Genomic DNA, 19,871 nt, shown 5'->3' with positions numbered 1-19,871 from the left:
TTGTTAAAATCGTCTAAAAATCGAATTTGAATGTGTGTTTATGTGGTGGGTAGGTGGTGGTGGGGGAAACATTTCAAAACAATCGGGAAAAGCTCTAAGTAAACATTTAAAGTTTAAAAAAAAAAAACTAAAATAGGGAGCTAATTCCGTTTCCAATATTGCGCGCAGTGGTAAGTGTTTTGGGCCACGCCCAGCCTCCTCTTGGCGTCCACTGTCTTATGCACAATTAGGCCCTCGCCAGGCGATTTGACAGCAATTACATTCCCGGCGGGGAGCAACACAATTGTGGCAAGTGCGGCAAGTGCTGCAACACTGCAACACACGCAAAAGCAGCCAAAGCGATAGGGTCTGGTGGCTGAGGGGAAAGTTGGGGGCGTGGGCAGGCACACCACCCTATTATGTGGCACATAATTGCAGTTCATGACCCAATGCTCGACGTCAGATACACCCTCGCCCGATATCGAGGCCATCTATTTTTGGTCTAGATCCCATTATCCAGATACAAGCGCACACCCCAAGAGGGGAAAGAACAGGAACCAGGAGCAAATTGAGCTGTTAGCCAGGCATAAAAGAAGTCTTTATTGACTTGTCAGTGATCGAATGAAATGGAATATACCACAAGCACACTGAACAATTAAAAGATATTATTAAAATAACTCTTTAATAAGTTAAAACGTTGAGAGTTGCCCTTGAAATGGATCGCTTGGAACTGCAATAGCTATCTTTTGTTACACTGAGCGGAAGTTTCTGAACTGGAATTGCATTGTGAACAGCACTCTTTTATCAGCACTCCGACGGACTGTGATTACGACGTCTAGTTGGACCGGAGAGTTGGCAGACTCATGAATCGCACATAACACAAATCAACAATAACAACTGCTATGGAAATACAAACACAATACATGTCATATAGATAAGTTGTGATGGGCTGACGTGAGCTTGAGGTGGAGTGGCCTCTGAGCTTTGTTGCAGCTGCGACAATATATTTTCAAGCGGTTCCTTATTTGGACTCCCAGGGGGGATACTTCTCCATACACATAATGTCAAAAGGAAGTGTAAAATAACGCTGAGACATGTCGGGAAATCAAGGCAGGTGTTCACGTTCCTATGACGTCATATATCAGGGTGAAGCAGTTTACTTCAAACCCCACGATCAAAAGTAAAATGTACTTTTCAGAAGAAAAAAAAAAGCATTGATTGTGCAAGGACAAAATAATTTGTTTCCCGTTCTCGAACATTTTTGAAGACCAGAAGGAAAGGCTGACCATAAACCCTTTCCGGACTAATGACCAACCCTTTCAGAGTTGAGGAAGCGCCGGCGACAGGTTCGGCTCATAAAACACAAAAAAAAGGCTACTTGGTAATTGATCTGGTGACCCAAATAGTTAAGGCCAAATGAGTGACAGACGACGCCCACATAATGCCACCTTTCATGCGAAATATCGGCCATAAAACACTTTCACTCGCGATACAGCCATAAAACTGAAATGAATGGATCAACAACAATATCTCATTTTTCTTCCCTTCCGGTTGTGCTTAAGTATCTCGTACTCTATCTCCCAATTGTTCTGATCTCCGAAACAAAATATACATACAAAATAATTGTGTCACGCCGTCAAGGGTGTAATCTGAGATTTTGGAGAAGTAGCCAACCGTTCGACATGTAATTGATCCGCTAATGGTCTTTGCTTTGAACCTTTGCGATCGAATTTTTTGGATCATGGTTGTCCAAGATAATCTTGCATTCGGAATGCCCCGGCAATGTCACATTAAATCTGATCAGCTGCTGTAATTATATGGCTATATATCCCAATACTACGCTTGGCACGTTGTCGTCATAAAATAATGAAACTATCTCTTAAATGCTCTCGACAACATCACATAAAAAGAATGAGTGGCTGTCGTCGCCCGGCCAGAACAGAAACTGAACTTAAAATTCAAATCATGAAGCGCCAAGACCCCACTCGGGCGTCACAAAGACGTGATTAGCTGCGGTTGCAGCTGCCGTTCAGATTTTAAAATGGAAAGTTTGTTCGGATTTATGAATGCAAGTCAACCGCAACAAAGGGCTGAAACTCCTTAATTTATGCCCTTTTTAAAACATTGTTTTCGGGATGCAACCCTCAGAATGAACATAAAATTAAGTGACTTTGCGTTACATTTTTTGTGGTTTACCATTTTTTAACTAAACAAAATTTAAGGTGTAAAGGCTTTTCAAAAACGGCAAAAAAAAAATTTTACGAAAATTCTATAAAATAATTGTTTTCTTGATTATGATGCAGATTGGTAGTATATCCATCTACGAATCGTTTAAGTCATTCCTCTCTAGAATCGGATGACTATTGGACGAGATATAGCTTCCGCAGTGGCCCATATTGTCCTTTTGGGGCAGTCTCTTGTTTTTGAAGGGGACCCCCTATGAAATTTGAGAAAAAATTTTAAAAATATTTTTTTTTTTGATTATGATGCAGATTGATAGTATATCCATCTACGAATCGTTGAAGGTATTCCTCTCGAGAATCGGTTGACTATTGGCCGAGATATAGCTTCCGCAGTGGCCCATATTGTCCTTTTGGGGCAGTCTCTTGTTTTTGAAGGGGACCCCCTATGAAATTTGAGAAAAAATTTAATAAATATTTTTTTCTTGGATTTTGATGCAGATTGATAGCAAATCCATCCACGAATCGTTGAAGGTATTCCTCTCGAGAATCGGTTGACTATTGGCCGAGATATAGCTTCCGCAGTGGCCCATATTGTCCTTTTGGGGCAGTCTCTTGTTTTTGAAGGGGACCCCCTATGAAATTTGAGAAAAAATTTTAAAAATATTTTTTTTTTGGATTTTGATGCAGATTGATAGAAAATCCATCCACGAATCGTTGAAGGTATTCCTCTCGAGAATCGGTTGACTATTGGCCGAGATATAGCTTCCGCAGTGGCCCATATTGTCCTTTTGGGGCAGTCTCTTGTTTTTGAAGGGGACCCCCTATGAAATTTGAGAAAAAATTTAAAAAATATTTTTTTCTTGGATTTTGATGCAGATTGATAGCAAATCCATCCACGAATCGTTGAAGGTATTCCTCTCGAGAATCGGTTGACTATTGGCCGAGATATAGCTTCCGCAGTGGCCCATATTGTCCTTTTGGGGCAATCTCTAGTTTTTAAAGGGGACCCCCTAGGAAATTTAAGATAAAATTGAAAAAATATTGTTTTCTTGGATTTTTATGCAGATTGATGGAAAATCCATCCACGAACCGTTAAAATTAAAATTTAAGCTTACAAAATTTGAATTGCCAGAAGCTGCCAGACTTGAAAAGTTTTCTGGAGCTGCCACATCTTTAAAATTCTATTATAGGTGTGGGTCGTTGCAACAAATGCACGGTTTGGAAATGTTTGACATTTTTTGGACGTGCGTTTACCAGGCCCGGAACTTTATTTTATGATTTATATGTCTTATATATTAAAATGTTGAAAAAAGTGAAGAATGGTTTGACATAATAGCGTCATCTGGTGTTAGTAACTCAAAACATATCTTATAGAGGGCGCCACGAAGGGGAATTTTTAAATTTCCCTTATTGTTAGTTATATTTTTAGACTTCTGGTGGAGACGTTTCAAATTTTCAGAATCTCAATTATCAAATAATTAAACATAAAATATATAGTTTTAAACAAGAAAAGTATTACGCTCATATAAAAAAGATGATCTGGAGAAATAAATCACGTTGCAAGTGAACTAAGATGTTCTGTACCCGCCACACCTATCGATTAATGTTAGTTACACAAAACAATCGAATTTAAAAGGAATATTCCGTGTACGCGTTTTTAATAGCATTTTCTTTTGTTTTTACATCGAAAATTCAAATATAGTATATTCGATTTTGAAAAATCGATAATTTAGGTACAAAATCGATATAACGAAATGAATATAAAATTTTAAAACAACAAATATCGATAAACTGATATTCGGATATATGAACAACCCTAGTTTTTAGCCGCGATCAGTTTTGATTCAAACTTCAACAGGTGTTGAACACGCGGTAGAAACCAAGTGCTAGAGTCGACGGAAAATCGGTAAATCAATCACAAGCCAGTGCTGACCGAGCGGATTTAACGAGCACGTGATCAGCGCACTAATTAAAACTAATTTATTAAAAAACCCTAATTAAAAAGTCTATGCCGGACACTAAAAATCCCCCAACCAACAACGTGAAATCTATCCACTTAAGTTTGTGTGTTTCTTTTAGAGATTAAAACCAAAACTAGGATTAATACTCTTCATATAGAGCCTGTTGTCTGCAAGCAGACCCGTCATAAGGTGAGTTACATTTCGTTCGAGGATCCATGAGATACATTTTGAGGTTTAGTTCGGGGGAGATTTTTGAGGGATTTTTTTTGGATTTTCGAAGGAGGAGAAAAGTGCACTCGGAGCGAGGGCTACGATTTCGTCACTTTGGAGAATGGGAGCGACAGGTACGACACTATTGGCCCATTGAAGTAAAGCCAGGTAGAGCGAGTGAGACCACAGCTCTCTGGCAAGTATCTTTCCGTGGCTGAGAGTGTATGTATCGCTACCTGTGGCTCGTTACCTGCCGTATCTCGAAAATACAAAAAAGTAAAAAAAAAACATACCGAAGCACTCTCACACACCGACACACCAGCTCGAGCTCAATGCAGCTGCTATTGTATCTGTGTGAGCAGCGGCATCTGTGTGGGTGCCGTGGTGACATATAAATTTCAAAGTTGAGTCGCAATTATCTGGATAAATTCAGAAAAGCGATAATGACGAATTACTCCCACTTTTAATCATACAATTAGTCAAGTAATCACTTCATTTAGGTCGGGATTAATCCAGGAAGTATTTTTTTAGAAAAGGGACAATTACAAAAACAAGCGGGGAATGCCAAACAAGAGCCACTAACTCGGTGCACTCGGAGGTAGATAAGCCTGCACCTGTGTGGGTAGAGTGGAGTATCTGTGTGTGAGCCATTTGGAAAGGGGCACGAACCGGGGGGGACGAGAGCGAACGAGAGGGAAAGGGGTGAAGAAACCGGTAATGCATTTACTCAAAAAGAAGTCACCTTCATAACAAATTCAACGCTTCGACTGCAAAGCAAAATGCCCAACACGCTCAACTGTCAATGCGAGAGAGATAAATCTATATAGTTTAGGTCCGACCATGATCGTCGTTTGCATATATCATTCAACTCCATGGGGAGATGGCATCGAGCGATCAGAGCTCGAACAAATATTGGAAAAGCTGAGCTCCACATAGACCCACTTTTTCAGCTCCATTGCCCAGCCAAAGGTCGTCCATCAGACTCGGGGGGGAATTAAGTGTATGTGTGTTTTGTATTTTACCAATATTTACCAATCACACATAATCGTATTTAAGAGCTTCCTGAAGTATCGGCCAATTAATCAAGCCAAGCATACGATAACAGCCCCACCGACAAAAATATTCTCCAAAAATAAATAATTTATTTTTATTTCTATGCATAATTCAGAACCAGTTCCAATCGATTTTCAATTTTTATAACCATCTTTAGAGTCCGGACTCCGGACCAGCACGTACCTGGAATTTAAATGTACACAAATAATTCACCGAGATCTCGGAGCAATAAACAGGCGTTCATTTCATTTTTTTGAGGTGCGACGAGACGAGCGGCGTGTCTCAATTTTCCAGACGTAATCAACCAGTTTGGAGGAGTGTGCCGTGCCCCGTGGATTCCTGGAAAACGATTTCGTATGCAAATTTAAGCTCAGCTCTGGTATTGTTCTTGGATAGCAGCAGCAATAGCAGCAGCAGCAGCAGGAGGGATTAATTCCTTTCCACAATAGTGTGGCATATGAAAAGTGTCGCCAGGTAGAGTTGGGGGGGAAAGGGGCATTATCTAATCGCGGCATAAGCCGGCCACACATCGGAACCTCAGTGTACCTATTTATACAGATAAAAAGCCAAAAGCAAACACATGCCAGTTGAGACTTTGACTCGTTTCAGCGGGGAGTTAATGAGGTCACAGCACTCTCCGCTCTGCTCTGGCTGGTTTCCATGGCTGGTAATTGGCCGGAGGTCTATTAGTGTTAGCCCCCCCCGAGTGTTTCGACGTAGAGCTATCGTCTCTACCGACTCCGACTCCGATACCGACACCGCCGTAGAGGGCGAATTATGAATAGTTAAACATATATTTTATGGGCAACCGGAGCTTTGGTTAAGTGCCCAGACAAACATTTATCAGCCAAGATCGTCTCAATCTCAGTAAGAGTAGGTATGTGTGTGTGGGCTAACCTGGCTTAAAGAGAGCTAGCTGGCTGTCTTGGAAAGAACTTAAGTGTCGGCACATGCGGCGTATGCGTAATGTCGGTGCCTGGCTCACTGGCGCACTTAGAAACTTTGTTTTTGGCACATGATTGTAATGCGAAAACAACTAGAAAACAGACTATTTTAAGCGTTTTTACGATCCAGGTTTATTGCTTCAACTACTCTCCAAACAATGATGTCATTCGATTGAGATTTGGATCGTGGATCGGGCTAGATTCGATCGGCTTGGGGGAGACACCTCAGATAAATGCAATTTTTAGCGGCTTTTTTTCGCCGCTGTTCAATTGGGCATGACGGTTGGCAGTCAATCGGGTAACATATTTCGCGCCCACATTGCGTTGACATTTTACCTTAACCCTGAATCTAATCGATCATGCCTGACAGCGAGAGAGAAAGAGCTCGTGGAGGCATTAGCATTAATCAATTTTTGCCATAAAACATTAGTCATGTACTGGGGCGAGGGAACTGCCGGCAACTGTTTCGACAAATGAGGAAATGTTTTGGCCCTATTCTTAAGTGCAACTTTCTCCTCTCATTGTGCGAGTACTGGGCGGCAGCAGCTGGGAGAGTCGGTAGCCAAATCAGTAGTTGTGGAGTAAGGCCCTGATTTGGCTTGGTCCAGGCCATAATTGTAACGTAGTAATTGTCGTAACGTAGGGGTTCAGGGTCTCGGGCCATGCCTGGCAATGGGATGGGATGGCTAATGAAATGCAGAGACTCTTGGCCCGAAATGACTCAGAGGAGTGTTTGTGGTTACGTGCCATCCGAGTGGTTTTGCGACTTGGAATGCCGCCTGCCAGTTGCAACTGGCAGTGGCCACGTCGGCAAACGCCCAATTGCAAGCCAAAAAAATTCCTTCAAAAATATGAGTGTGGAAATATGATAATGTGGTACTTGAGGACAAGTAAACAAAAACAGATCGCAGACTGGCCTACCCTCCTTTGACAGTCTAGATTAACGCCATTCAGTTGTCGGTTCTCCGAGTGCTAACTACTTAGCACCTGACACCTAATAAATATATTAATGTCTCCAGGGATTGACAATTCCTCGGCGACAGTCACCTTATAACCGATAAACCAAAACGTGCGGGCGAGTACTGACTTCGAGACACAGTCTATGCTATATAGTATCGGGCCTTTGTTGGGGGGAAACAAAGCCTCGGGTTCGAGTGCAAAGTTTAGCGTCGGAAAAGTGTATTTTAAATATCACACTTGGCTGGATAAACAAATCAGGTTTTCCGCCGCCTTAGCCCCACAATGAAAATCACTTTTTCGTGCCCCATAGTCGTGCCCCATAGCCCGAACCCAAGTCTGAACTTTAAGCGGCGGAAGCTGGAAGTCGAGGTGAAAACTGATCTGAAATCCGATCCAGATCCAGATACCGCTAATGAAGCACCACCCAGCCACCGCCCTCGCCTTGTGGAGCCGGTTTTGTGGCTCCTTAAGTTCTTAATTTATGCCCTGCTTCCTGCTTCAGCATCAGGGCTATATATACGATACGGGCTATATCGTTCGATCCGAACAAAGCGAAGCAATTGCCTTGCTGGCGGCGAGGAAGTCTGAATAAATATCCGATTCGAATTAAGAATGGCTGAAATCAATTTAATTTTCCATTTTAATAACTGATGTCTGATGCCCCTGCAGGGGACTTTCCCGCTCCGATAACAACAAAATAAAAATGCACTTTATCAGCGGTATAATTTCGACGGGACAGTTGATATTTTAAGTACGATCCATCAATGGGATTACTTTTCGATAAGTTGTGTCCCTTTCAGGTATTTCCTTCCATAGCTTTCCAAAACAACAAAATGGAAGTAAAAAACAGCTCCAAAAGTCCACTTAAATGTAATAAAACTGTAGATAGTCTTTTTTTCACTCGAAACTGAATCGAATAACCTTCTGAAAGTGATAATGGAGGCATTATATAGCCATTATATATAGGCACATGCCGGCAAGAAAGTGTCACACTGATTAGAAGTCTGGAACTAATGGCTTTATTTTGATTCCAACATGCAATCTGATTGCAAAGTTGAAGCAACTCTCAGTTCGTAATATTACATGTCACACAACCTCATATATGGTAGAGACTGTCGTTGGCAATATTCGAGAGTGCGTTACTCTTAAAAACGAATTGAAATGGCTTTTAGCAAGAATTTTCGTAACTCGTAAAGACATCTGCCGGACTTTTGGCCGCCACCAACTTAGAGCCCGGTGGCTCTAAGTTGGCTCGCACACACAGCTGCTGCTCTCCAGCCGAAAACCAGTCTTACCATCTTTTTCTTAGCCAACAGTTTCCCCCTTTTTTTTTTTTTGTTTAACGGCCAGAAGAGTGAGCTTGCGAGCTTATGGTGTGTGTGGTCAAATGTCGGCGTTTTTTATACTCTTGTATATGTTTTTTCTTGCTTATATTTTATGTGCACGCCTTGGGCAATTCTGTCCATTGTGCTCCGGTGTCTGCAAAAAAATTAACGTTGCAGAAATAATGTGCCAGAATGGCGTCAGCCGAATAGGACACAACACTGGACTATATAGCGGGGAAATCGGATATCTGGCCAGTTGGCCCGAAGGTGTTTTTTTCTGTTTATTCTCTCTCCTTGAGACGGAATCATGACGATCGTAAAAGCTTGTGATGCTAATGAATCGGTCAACAGATATGATTGAGTCGTGATGGCCAGATAATGCCGGATGAATTCGGTTCGAGCCACCCTGATGAAGGTATCAGCTGAGAGGTTTCCGTTCGCAACCACTCTTCTTAAGAATCCATGTCCTTAAAAGGAGCAGCTGATGAGGCTGCCTGCCTGCCTGCCTACCTACACCACTCGACGATGACGACGCTTCCTCTCTCCGGTTTCACTTCCTGTTAACAAATGCTATTTATACCCAGACAGCTCAATCTTTATCCGCCCCCGCACGGCCACACACACACTCTCATCCGGAGATTTGTAAATGTTTTGGGTATTTCTGGGTATTTACCAGAGACACTTTCGTGCCGATCCAAAGCCGGAGTCAAGGCGAGTCTACCTGCGTTCGTTGATACCGTTTTCGGGAGTTCATTAGCTGACCTTCGTGATCCCGTTCCCTCTGTGTAGCATATACTTGCTGGAAAGGAATGTGTGCTCTCCCCTCGATATAATCTATCGGTTTAATATTCGCTGGGCAAAGGGTCGCACCCAGTTTCCAATTTCCAACCGGGGGCTGTGCCCATCACGGAGATAACTTTCAACGGGCAAGTCATCATGGCCCAGCGGTGGTGGACCCTCCTCCCAGCTGCTCTCCAAATCCACATGACATTTCTGTGTAACGTGATCTGGAAATGAGGGGTCCCCTTGGGAAAAGACCAACCAGTCGATTGGGAGACGACCCACTAAACCAAGAGATTAAAATAATTCAAAACATAACAATAAATTAAAATCGAATAGATGTTTACGTTTTAACAAAACGCAGTAGTATCATGTTTTGAAATCGGTCGTCGGTTATGCGATACTCCGATAATGCCCTGATAAATAAATTCCATCCGAGAATCGAAACAAAACGCTCCAATATGTTTCCGTATCTGGTTACGTCGGGTTGATGTGCTCCAAAGGCCATTAAGTACGGTGCTGATCGGGGCGATCGAGATCAGAGTTTATCTCGTTCGAACTTCGAATGTCAAAGTGTTCTAGAAACTCTAGTTTCAGGAAAGCATTTTTCCACTCCCATGGCATTAATTGATTTTCGAAAACAAACTAATTAGATGCACGACACCGAAATGCACTCTGATATACTTTCCGATCGGATGGGGGATCGCAGAATGAGAGCTATTGATACTTAGTATCTCCAGCAATATGATGAATTGGTTGAATCACGAATTTCCGACTGGAAAACCTATTTGCATACATGTACAAGTATGGCCAGTGCCAGTGCCAGTTACCGGTTTCTCTCTAAACTTGAACAACACACACCATCTAACACACACACTCGGCTAGGCTTGGACCAGACCTGGCATATAGTATCGCTGCAATGACAGAAATGGAATTAATTATGGTCGGAGTGTCGGCGGCGCCTTGGCCCAAGCCAAAGCCAATTCAAACCAAACCAAGCCAAAGCTAAAAACCAATCCAAGTCGATGTGGAAGTCAACTGAAAACCAAACCCAAAATCAGTGTCTGGCTCTGAAAATCTTTCGTGACTCGATGAAATGTTAGCCAAAAGACCTAAACACGTTTAATGCGATCTCTAGCTGCTATTTTCCCTTCGGCGGGTTTCACCAATGCATTGGGGCATGGGGCAGGCACTCAACTTGACACCCACACACATATTTTCTGTGGCAGCCAAAGCTGGCTAAGCGGTTTTTTGAGCCGACTCTGCGTTTGTATGTCTAATTAAATGCCCCAACATACATGGCGGATATGCACTGAGAAAAATAAACAAACAATCCATAATCTTTTCAGATAAAGAAAGTATCTTTTAGAGATAAGATTCTCCTTGAATGTCTGTCTTCTGCAAATATCTTATACTCTTTCTAGCAATAGATCAACAATCATATTTCAACCCCTATATAGATACTCCCCCCTATATATATACCCTATGTATATTCCCATTCGGTTCGAAAACCCATTCCTCCCATCGACTTGGATAAATGCGATCTATTCTAGCCGCTTTCAACTGCGCATTTTGCATTCTGGCGAACTGGGGAGATCTGGTCGCTGGTGGCATTCGCGATCCCGGGTCGTCGTCGCTGGCTGGGTTGCTTGCTTGGTTACAAAAATTAATACCCTACGAGCTTATGGTGGCTCTTTGTTTACCACACGACCAGCCACGGTTTCGAATTATTTGTTCTGCCATGAAAACGAAGGCAAACACAGGCGTGTTCCATTAGGGGCGTCCGCGACGGAATCCGCATCGAATGGCCGGGAAAATGCATTCTCAGGCCATATTGCATAAGGCCGTTAAAAATCGTTGGGAGCGTTTTTCGCTCGGCAGGTTTCGGAAATTCTTGGAATTACAATCCAATACAGCCCCACCATGCCAGCGATCTGGCAAACGAGTTCTTAATTGGCGTCAAGAAACGCTCGTTCCAATGGGGAATCCCTCTCCGGACACTCTCGACTCTTCTGACTTGGACGTCATTAGTTAACTCATTTAGAGGTTAGGGCGTGCAAATATAAAGCAACTCTAATCGAAAAGGTAAACGATCGAAACAAAACAAATACAGATACTTCAGGGGGAAGGAGAGTCCTCCGATCTACATCTAACTTTTTCAAGTGGGGAAGTACTTCACGGAACTGGTTGTTGGGAAACATTGTACACTGTACTGTATTGAAATGAAATACTTTCGCCAACTTCTGAGTAACGAATCGAAAATAAGCGTAGAATCACTGTTGACCAAGAAACAATTGCCATTAAACGATAAGCAAACATGTTGCAACATTCAAAGGGTTTTCACTTGAGTTTGCTGACCGAATTAGCGGGTCCAATGATGTCAACTCTCCTGGGCCTGGGTGCCAAGGTGCTAATCTGGAAAACAAACACATACCTCACTATTTCGCCAATCAGATTCGCAGTTTTGGTTTCATTTTTTGGGGAAATGAGTGATACACTGAGCTGAGGGTATTCTGGTGATGGAAGAGCCATGAATACAGCCATGCCACTTCCCCCGAACGGTGTTGATTCAATAAACGTACTTTTGCTTATCTGGCTCCAGCAATTAGCGATAAGATAGCGGGGCGGGTTCGTGGAGTATGAGTGTTCTGTTTTTTCATTATTTCTCGGAAGGAGTCACGACTGTACAACTTGCTTTTCTCTTCCCCGTCCTCTGGACCATTTCAGTTTGCTCATCTTCCGGAGAATGGGTCGCCAGTCGACTTGCAGGCTGGTCCTGCTGCTGGCCGTCACTCTTTGTGCAATCCAAGCCAGCCACTCCACCTCCCTACGGGAACCATCGATTAAGTACATCAAGGATGATATTCTCGACAATGAACTGTCCTCCGGCGAGGAGACAAGTCCTGCGGACGCTCTGCCCAAGATCTCCACGCCCAAGGTGAAGGAGCTGCCGGCGGAGACCACCACCAAGAGTCCGCCCAAAAAGAAGAGCACACCCCCGAGCAAGGAGACGACGATCAGCGAGGAGGCTCTCAAGGATCTAATGGAGGCAGCCAAGCACAGTCAGATGCTGGGCGAGGATCCGCACTTCAACAAGATGCTCAAGAAGGAGAACGCCACCGTCAGTGAGTCATCCGGCAAGAGCTCCAACAGCAGCGAAGACAACTACTCGTATGACAGCTTTGACGATGACTACGATTACAACTACAACTACGACGATGACAAGGATACCACAACGGCTGCTGCCAAGAAGGACGGCTCGAAGAGCACCACCACCAGCAAGCCCAAGCTGCAACCCATTGTGGAAAGCACTTCCTCCTCACCCAAGGTAAGAATCAATCAGGTTCGGAGAGGAAGGTCTTTACAGAACTGCCTTAACATTTACAGCCAAAGCGCAAAGATGAGAAGGTCAAGGACAACACCATCGAGAGTGACAACGATTCCAACTATGAGTACTACGACGATGATGACGACGACGATGATGACGATGACGATGACGACGATACCCCCGATAATGTCACCGACGACGAACAGGTGGTCTTCAGCGAAGATGTGCCCTGTCCCCGATTCTGCCAGTGCGCCCGCAACATCAACAGCTACATGGTGGCCACCTGCAGCAGGTTTGTCTCTAAAAGATTCCCAAATACTCTAGATAATAATAACAATTTCCGGCAGATTGGACCAGGGCATCCAGAAGTTCGGCTCCGACATCACCGATCTTGTGGTCACCAATGTGGGACCCAAATACCCCATTCTGTTGGGCTCCAAGTTCTTCCTGAACCTGGGCCTCAAGAACGTGGCCTCCATTAAGATTGCCAACTGCACTCTGGAGTACCTGCACCCCGAGGCCTTCCATGGCCTGGACGAGCTCTATGCCGTTAATCTGACGGATGTTGGCCTGGCCCTTCTCAACCCCAACACCTTTGTCCAGAACAAGAAGATGCGGATGCTCACCATTTCTGGCAACGATCTGAGTGTGATGTCCAGCGTCCACTACATGCTCAAGGTAAATAGCTATTCATCCTCCCAAGAGGTTTATTGATTTTGGTCTCCTTGTAGTCCTCCAGCATCGAGGAGTTGGACATGTCCCGCAACAACCTCATGGAACTGAACCCCACGGCCTTCTCCCAGCTCTCCAACATTGTCTACATCAATCTTAGCCAGAACGGTCTCAAGAAACTGCCCGCTAACGTGCTGGACAATGTTACCTCCCTGGAGGAACTGGACCTGTCCTACAACTCGCTGTCCGATCTGCCCGCCGACATCTTCAACAAGACCTCCCTGTCGATCCTACACCTGAAGTACAACACCTTCACCGACAACCTGCACTTTGGCACCAAGGACCTGCAGCAGCTGGACTTGAGCTTCAACTCCATCGGCCAGATCCATCACAGCATGTTCGACAAGATGCCCGGCCTGACCAACCTGAACCTGAAGGGCAACGGCATCACCAAGATCCAGCCCGACTCGTTCCTGGCCCTGAAGAACCTGCGTCACATCGATCTGTCCATCAACGAGCTGGAGCAGATTTCCGGAATGTTGTTCTTTAAGAACTCCGACCTGGATGTGATCCGTTTGAACGATAATCCTCGTCTGAGCCAACTGCCCACTGATGGTTTCCTGAGCTACAGCGGAGAGTTCACCGTCTACTATCTGGACATCTCGAACTGCGCCATCGGTCCTCTGGGCCACAAGACCTTCTCCACGATGCCGCACCTGACCACCTTGAAGCTGGCCTGGAACAACATCAACCACCTGCCCCGGGAGATCTTCACCAGCCTGCACAAGCTGATCGACTTGGATCTGAGCAACAATCTGATTCCCCGCCTGGACGATCTGATCTTCATGGAGAACGGAGAGCTGACCAAGCTGAGCCTGGCCGGCAATCCCATCAGCCGCCTGTCGGTGCGTCTCTTCCTGCCCCTCCACCAAATCCGCTCCCTGGATGTCAACGACTGCGAACTGACCAGCCTGCTCGCCGACCGCCAGCTGGGCAAGGACTACAAGCTCTTCGAGACTCTGCGCAGCTTCAACGCCTCTGGCAACAGGATCAAGAGGATCTCCGTCGCCGATGTGAAGAGCTTCAAGAGCCTGCGCTCCCTGGACATCAACAATAATCCGCTGAAGTGCAGCAACGACTTCCAGGAGTTCATCAGCTACGTCACCCTGCAGATGCAGATGACGCCCAAGCGCTTGCCCGTACTGTCCAATCTGGAGGATGACGCCACCATCGTGGAGCTGGAGACCCAGGCTCAGGCCGGTTGGGCTCAGCTGGCTCGGGATGTGTGCAAGCACACGGAGATTAGCATCGACGAGGATGAGGAGAAGGCCGACAGTGCCGAAGCCAAGCTGGAGAAGCGCCTCAAGGAGAGCGAGAAGAAGCTGGATGAGGACGAGAAGAAGCTCCTAGATGTCCTGGACAAGAGCGTTTTGGACAAGAGCAAGCTGAGCAGCATGCAGAAGATCATGAAGGGCTCGCCAGTAGTCCGCCCAGAAACCGAGGACGATTCGGAGGACAATGGTGGCGAGGAGAAGGACGAGGATGCCAGTGACTACGACAGCGACGAGGACGATGAGGATGATGATGATGACGACGACGATGACGATGATGATGAACGCTTCGAGGAGGCCAAGAAGAACTCCCAGGCCAAGAAGAACTCCCAAGCCAAGGAGAACGACTTCATCAACAAGGACCTGAAGCCCAGGCTGAGGGATCACGGCATCAAGGCCGAAGAGGTGGACATGTCTGAGGAGACACGAGACAAGTTCCTTCTGGGTGAGTTCAAATGCCATACTTATCGAAAATTATGTATTCTATGCCATATTTTGTCCAACAGAGAAACTTGGCATCGACACCGACGCCTCCAGCGATGAGAACGACGAGGAGGAGATCTTCATCGAGCGCGGCCGCATCTATTACGGCACCTACGGCAACATGCTGATCCCGGTGATCCTGGTCATCAGCTGTGTCCTGCTCATCCTGCTGGCCATTGCCCGCGTGGTGTATGTGGTGCTCCGCAAGCGCGGCGAACGCTACAGGATGGCCCTGCTGGCCTCGAAGAACTCGTTTGTCTACCAAAAACTGAGCGAGGACATCACCAAGCCCAGCGGCAAGGACCAGAAGCAGCCCAAGATGGTCAAGCAGCCCAAGGTGCACCGGTATGCGCCCATCAACCAGGTCTAAGTCGGAAGTCGAACGAGTTGCGCTGTTTTTCTAATTTATAAGCTTATTGATAGTTAAACATGTGGAAATCGCATCAGACACTTGACTACACACACAACAATTAAAAACCACAACACACACAAAACACACAGTAGACAGAAGCACCAGGAAGCCAGGAAACAGGAGCAGGAACAGGAACAGAAAAAGGAGTTAAAAGTATTAGCAAAAGTGCGTGGCAACAAAGCAACAACTGAGAAATACTTGAATCCAAATAGGTTTTGAATGAAACTATGATGAATTAAAAAGAGGTCCCTACTACCCACTAAATAGCTCATCTGGCCTAATCCTGTTGCCAATCTTTTGGCAACTGCAGAGGTCGGATTGGGTCGGAGTTCGATTGGCAACCGTTTCGAGAGGAACGGTCCTGCCCCTGATTGAACTGCCCAACAGTCCCCCCAAAATACAAACAAACACTCCATAATTAAGAGAATTTCGGGAATAACTTGTAGATTTAGTGCCATTTTGCCAAAATTCCAGCCGTGCGACAAATTACTTAAAAAACGATTTACTTAAAAAGAAAAACTGAAACTGAAATTAAGTCAGAAGGATGCGAGGAGAAGGATATTTGTATGAGTTTTAGGATCCAGATCTGTGTAGCAAAAAGTAAGACGACTCCCTAGTACCAACGTCTGATTTAAATTCCGATCAAGAGATGAGATATGAGAGAGAGGAAATAATTAATGCGTAAAAACTTATGTTAAGTCTTTTTTATTATCTTTTTTTCCAATCGAATTCAAATAATCGCTTGACTTATTTGACTTTGAAACCAATTCCGAAAACAATAAATTATTTTAACCAAAACGAGTGTAATCTTTACAATCCATTCTTAGTAGACATACGTAACATATAAACCATAACAATGCCGTTCAATAAAATTGAATATATATATTTTATCTGCATTCAATAAACGACTCAAAAGGCCCGACCTCCCTATCTCTGAAGTGTGGAAATGGTTAGCTTCCTCTGGAATCGGAGGGCAAAGTTGGTGACTTCCTGATCGCTTTTCAGTTCCAGCCGGATTTGGCGCCACATCCGTTCGAAGCCGCTGTCATAGGGCATGTCCAGAAAGCGACTGTGCTTGGCTCTGAGCTCTTCGCCGATTTGTTGCCACAACAGCTCGAATTCCTTGTCATAAGGCATTCCAATAAACTTATTTTTAAAATCGAATGTGAAGGCATACTCGTTCTCACAATCGGGCATTGTCCAGAGCTATCTGTAGTATTCAATTTTAAGTTAAAGAAAATTAAAGGCTTAATTGCTTAAGAATTCCAGCCTATTAAAGTATGAAACAGTTCTTTTCTTGAAACTTTTAGAAATCAATCTTCCATCTTCCCGCCACAAACTTGAAACTCAAACTGAACGACTCAAATATAAAGAGGACTTCAGAGCTCAAAAGAGAATCTGGAGGAAATAATGCTGACTAGAGAGTAATTACCCTTCAAGGGGCTCTCGAGCCATTAAAAAGAAACAAACAAAAAGACGAGGAATCAAATTCCAAGCCACTATATGGTATTTTATTCCAAACATATATACAAAAGTTTATTGACAATCTGGGCGTCTCAACAGAGCGTGTGTTTGTTGTTATTTTTTTTCGAAATTGAAAGCTATGGTTCCGCGGAAATGTGACCAACTTAGTCATAAGGATTCCGTTAGTTATAAACTTTTGATCAAGCGAGCAAGTCGAGCGTGGGTAAGTAGCGACTCTGATCTGGAATTAATAGACCTCCATGGAATTCTCGAACAACTGCGAGAGATTATCGTGAGTCTGGGCACGGGGTGCCAGTTTGGTGATCCTCTCCTGGGGCAGCGTACCCTCCACCAGGGCAGGGACATCGCTGCTGGTGAAGCCCAGCTCCCGGAGGCCATTTTCAATGCCGGCACGCTGCATAAAACCGCGCACAGTGTCTGCCAAAAGACGTCCGGCATCTTCGGAACGAACTCCCCGGGTCTCGGCGCCCAGCAGCTGGGCTGCCTCTAAGTGGCGATCCGGGCAGGCCGGTGCCGTGAACTCAAACACAGCCGGAGCACTGATTACCACAGACAGACCATGGGGAATGAGAGCGTGATCCGCAGAATAGCCCTTTGGCTTGTAATTGCGAACATTTCCTGAAATGGGATACGAAAGACCGTGGCACAGGTGGACTCCGGCATTGCCGAATCCCACGCCGGCCATAGTCGAGGCCAGGTGCATTTGGGAGCGGGCCTTCAGGTTGTCCGGCTGGTATATGGCGTCCACAAAGGATTCGCGTATCGTCTCCAGAGCAAACCGAGCCCAGACATCCGAGACGGGGTTCCTGCCCTGGTACGTGGGTCGCAGGCTGGGATCACTGGGGGCCGGACCACGTTCCCTGTAGTCCACGGCCGTGAAGCTCTCCAGGGCGTGGCAGAATACATCAAAGCCGGCGAAGGCCATCACCCGCTCCGGCTGGGAGAGGGTGTGCAGGGGATCAATGATAGCTAGGAATAACAAATCTTGAATCTAATCTTGGATTTACATGTTCATCCATAGACTTTACCCAAGGTAGGTTTGAGGAGCTTGCTGGATATTCCAGTTTTGGCGTGCAGTTTCTTGTAATCGAATATAGCCACTCCGGTGGTCTCGGAACCAGTTCCCGAGGTGGTGGGCATAGCAATCAGTGGCTTTAGTTTCACGGATATCTAAGAAGAATCACTTATTAAGTCTTTATGTCTGGAAAGATGATCTATTCTTACCTCTTTGCCCTTTCCTATGGGACAGTTGACATAGTCCAGGAAGTCGGCCTTCCTGTCACTACTGTAGAGGTTCGCTGCCTTGGCAGTGTCCATGGACGATCCCCCGCCAATGGCCAAAAAGGCATCGAAATCCTTGCCGCGGGCGAACTCTACTGCATGCCACATGCTGCTATCCGTGGGTTCCACTCGGGTTTCATCGTACACCTCATAGTTGATGCCGTGACGAGCCAGGGAGTCCAAGGCCACCTTAACGGAGGGCAACTTGGCCACATTCTTGTCCGTGACCAGGCACACATTCTGGGCGCCCCAGTTGCGGAGATCGGCGCCCACTTCGGCACTTACTCCAGGTCCAAACCGCACCGTGGAGGCGGACATCTAAATGGGGGATTATACATTTATTTGGGTTATCTCCTCCATTGAAAAACCAGATATTTTTAGAGATAATAGATGACAACACCTGGACCAAAGTCCAAAAAATCAAAGACTTGCCTCAAATGCGTATTCCATGCGACCCGTTTGGGTGGCAGTGGGGGCGGCTGAACCATAATTATGCGAGTGGGCCGGGCACTTGCAGCTATGTATAAAAAAATAATTTAATTTAGAGCCTAAATTATACAATTTATAAAAATCTAAGACTTACGAATTAGCCACTATTGTGTTGATTAAACTCAAGACATTCTTGCGCGACATTCTGGATGCAAATGGCATCAGCTGCTCCAATTGGATGTCTTCTGATAAGAACTCGGATCGATAGCCACTTGATATCGATAAAGTAACCGCCAAATTTTGAATTTTTCTCTTTGCAGCTTTTAAAAAAATCTATAAAAAAGAAGATGTGCGACTACCAGAGAGACTACTCCTTTGTGTTCGAGGACAGTTCCTGCGAGGGCGACGTCTCCATGACCGCCCACGACAACGGATTCGAGAGCCTGTGGCAGCAGGTGGGCGAGGAGCTGCGACGGGAGCGGGAAATGGACGAACTCGGCCAGCTTTTCCAGCAAAACCTGAGCCTGAGCCCAACAGTTATAGGAAATCCATGGATGTTTTAAGTGGAAACATCTTCCCACAGCCAACTCATTGTGATATTTGTAAAATTTGAGACTTGGTCGCGAGACCTTTTATCGATCATTTGCCAGACAAGTGATATTCGTTGCAGTATTTTTAAAGAAAAATGTTTTTATTTTATATATTAATGCAGTCCCCAGAGTTATTTTTGTATACTTTGCCTAGTTTATGAAGTTTTCCGTTTCAATTGTTATAATTTCCGCGTTGTTGTGTCATTTGAAGCAAACGAATGTTTGTCCTAGATCCTAGAAATTGGCAAGAAATTGCCTTCGATATCGTTATACCCAGATAAGTCTGTAAAATCTATACTCGATCTATAAAATATCCAAAATATTGTATACAAGAACATTGGAGGGGAAGCTCGAAGCCCCAAACAACTCTATATAATAAATATTCTATGTTCAAAGCTTTGTCGTTCGAAAGCAATTATCGTTTTTAATTGGAAACTGAAATGTGTGACTGCGATTCGATTGTAA

At 45.0% G+C, this 19,871-nt stretch overlaps 4 protein-coding genes across 5 annotated transcripts; 2 read left to right on the top strand and 2 right to left on the bottom strand.

Annotated features, from left to right (window-relative positions):
- Nucleotides 1-3,972: 3,972 nt before the first annotated feature.
- On the top strand, nucleotides 3,973-16,543 carry LOC6494742 (protein scribble homolog). Of its 2 annotated transcripts, XM_001959716.4 has the most exons (7): nucleotides 3,973-4,068; nucleotides 4,242-4,312; nucleotides 12,123-12,723; nucleotides 12,783-13,015; nucleotides 13,071-13,401; nucleotides 13,455-15,171; nucleotides 15,233-16,543. In XM_001959716.4, the coding sequence occupies exons 3-7, from the start codon at nucleotides 12,142-12,144 to the stop codon at nucleotides 15,577-15,579; spliced, it is 3,210 nt and encodes a 1,069-aa protein (XP_001959752.1). In that variant the 5' UTR covers nucleotides 3,973-4,068; nucleotides 4,242-4,312; nucleotides 12,123-12,141; the 3' UTR covers nucleotides 15,580-16,543. The 2 variants fall into 2 exon arrangements, with proteins under 2 accessions (XP_001959752.1, XP_032307138.1); XM_032451247.2 differs by having other exon boundaries at nucleotides 3,978-4,312.
- Nucleotides 16,311-16,818, bottom strand: LOC6495869. Its single transcript, XM_001959715.4, has one exon. It carries the CDS (start codon nucleotides 16,816-16,818, stop codon nucleotides 16,549-16,551), a length of 270 nt encoding a protein of 89 aa, XP_001959751.3. The 3' UTR covers nucleotides 16,311-16,548.
- A 287-nt stretch (nucleotides 16,819-17,105) lies between these two features.
- LOC6495868 (probable hydroxyacid-oxoacid transhydrogenase, mitochondrial) lies at nucleotides 17,106-19,063 on the bottom strand. The gene is made up of 5 exons (XM_001959714.4): nucleotides 18,971-19,063; nucleotides 18,820-18,904; nucleotides 18,331-18,705; nucleotides 18,135-18,276; nucleotides 17,106-18,075 (listed from the first exon to the last, which is right to left on the bottom strand). Exons 1-5 carry the CDS (start codon nucleotides 19,036-19,038, stop codon nucleotides 17,333-17,335), a joined length of 1,413 nt encoding a protein of 470 aa, XP_001959750.2. The 5' UTR covers nucleotides 19,039-19,063; the 3' UTR covers nucleotides 17,106-17,332.
- On the top strand, nucleotides 17,200-19,821 carry LOC6494743. Its single transcript, XM_001959713.4, has 2 exons — nucleotides 17,200-17,308; nucleotides 19,137-19,821. Exons 1-2 carry the CDS (start codon nucleotides 17,225-17,227, stop codon nucleotides 19,377-19,379), a joined length of 327 nt encoding a protein of 108 aa, XP_001959749.2. The 5' UTR covers nucleotides 17,200-17,224; the 3' UTR covers nucleotides 19,380-19,821.
- Nucleotides 19,822-19,871: the final 50 nt, after the last annotated feature.

This window comes from Drosophila ananassae, chromosome 3L (assembly GCF_017639315.1).
Source record: "Drosophila ananassae strain 14024-0371.13 chromosome 3L, ASM1763931v2, whole genome shotgun sequence".
In the NCBI taxonomy this organism is placed as follows: domain Eukaryota; kingdom Metazoa; phylum Arthropoda; class Insecta; order Diptera; family Drosophilidae; genus Drosophila; species Drosophila ananassae.
Note: the sequence above shows the minus strand (reverse complement) of the source record. Positions and strands in the feature narration are given on the sequence as shown.

Bases quoted from the DNA above. Each gene is read 5' to 3' on its own strand.
- LOC6494742 (XM_001959716.4), top strand. From the start codon at position 12,142: ATGGGTCGCCAGTCGACTTGCAGGCTGGTCCTGCTGCTGGCCGTCACT. The intron at 13,016-13,070 runs GTTTGTCTCTAA...AATTTCCGGCAG, and splicing joins ATGGTGGCCACCTGCAGCAG to ATTGGACCAGGGCATCCAGA. The intron at 13,402-13,454 runs GTAAATAGCTAT...GTCTCCTTGTAG, and splicing joins GCGTCCACTACATGCTCAAG to TCCTCCAGCATCGAGGAGTT.
- LOC6495869 (XM_001959715.4), bottom strand. From the start codon at position 16,818: ATGCCCGATTGTGAGAACGAGTATGCCTTCACATTCGATTTTAAAAAT.
- LOC6494743 (XM_001959713.4), top strand. From the start codon at position 17,225: ATGGTTCCGCGGAAATGTGACCAACTTAGTCATAAGGATTCCGTTAGT. The intron at 17,309-19,136 runs GTAAGTAGCGAC...TTCTCTTTGCAG, and splicing joins AGCGAGCAAGTCGAGCGTGG to CTTTTAAAAAAATCTATAAA.
- LOC6495868 (XM_001959714.4), bottom strand. From the start codon at position 19,038: ATGCCATTTGCATCCAGAATGTCGCGCAAGAATGTCTTGAGTTTAATC. The intron at 18,706-18,819 runs GCAAGTCTTTGA...TCCCCCATTTAG, and splicing joins GCATGGAATACGCATTTGAG to ATGTCCGCCTCCACGGTGCG. The intron at 18,076-18,134 runs GTAAAGTCTATG...TGTTATTCCTAG, and splicing joins GCTCCTCAAACCTACCTTGG to CTATCATTGATCCCCTGCAC.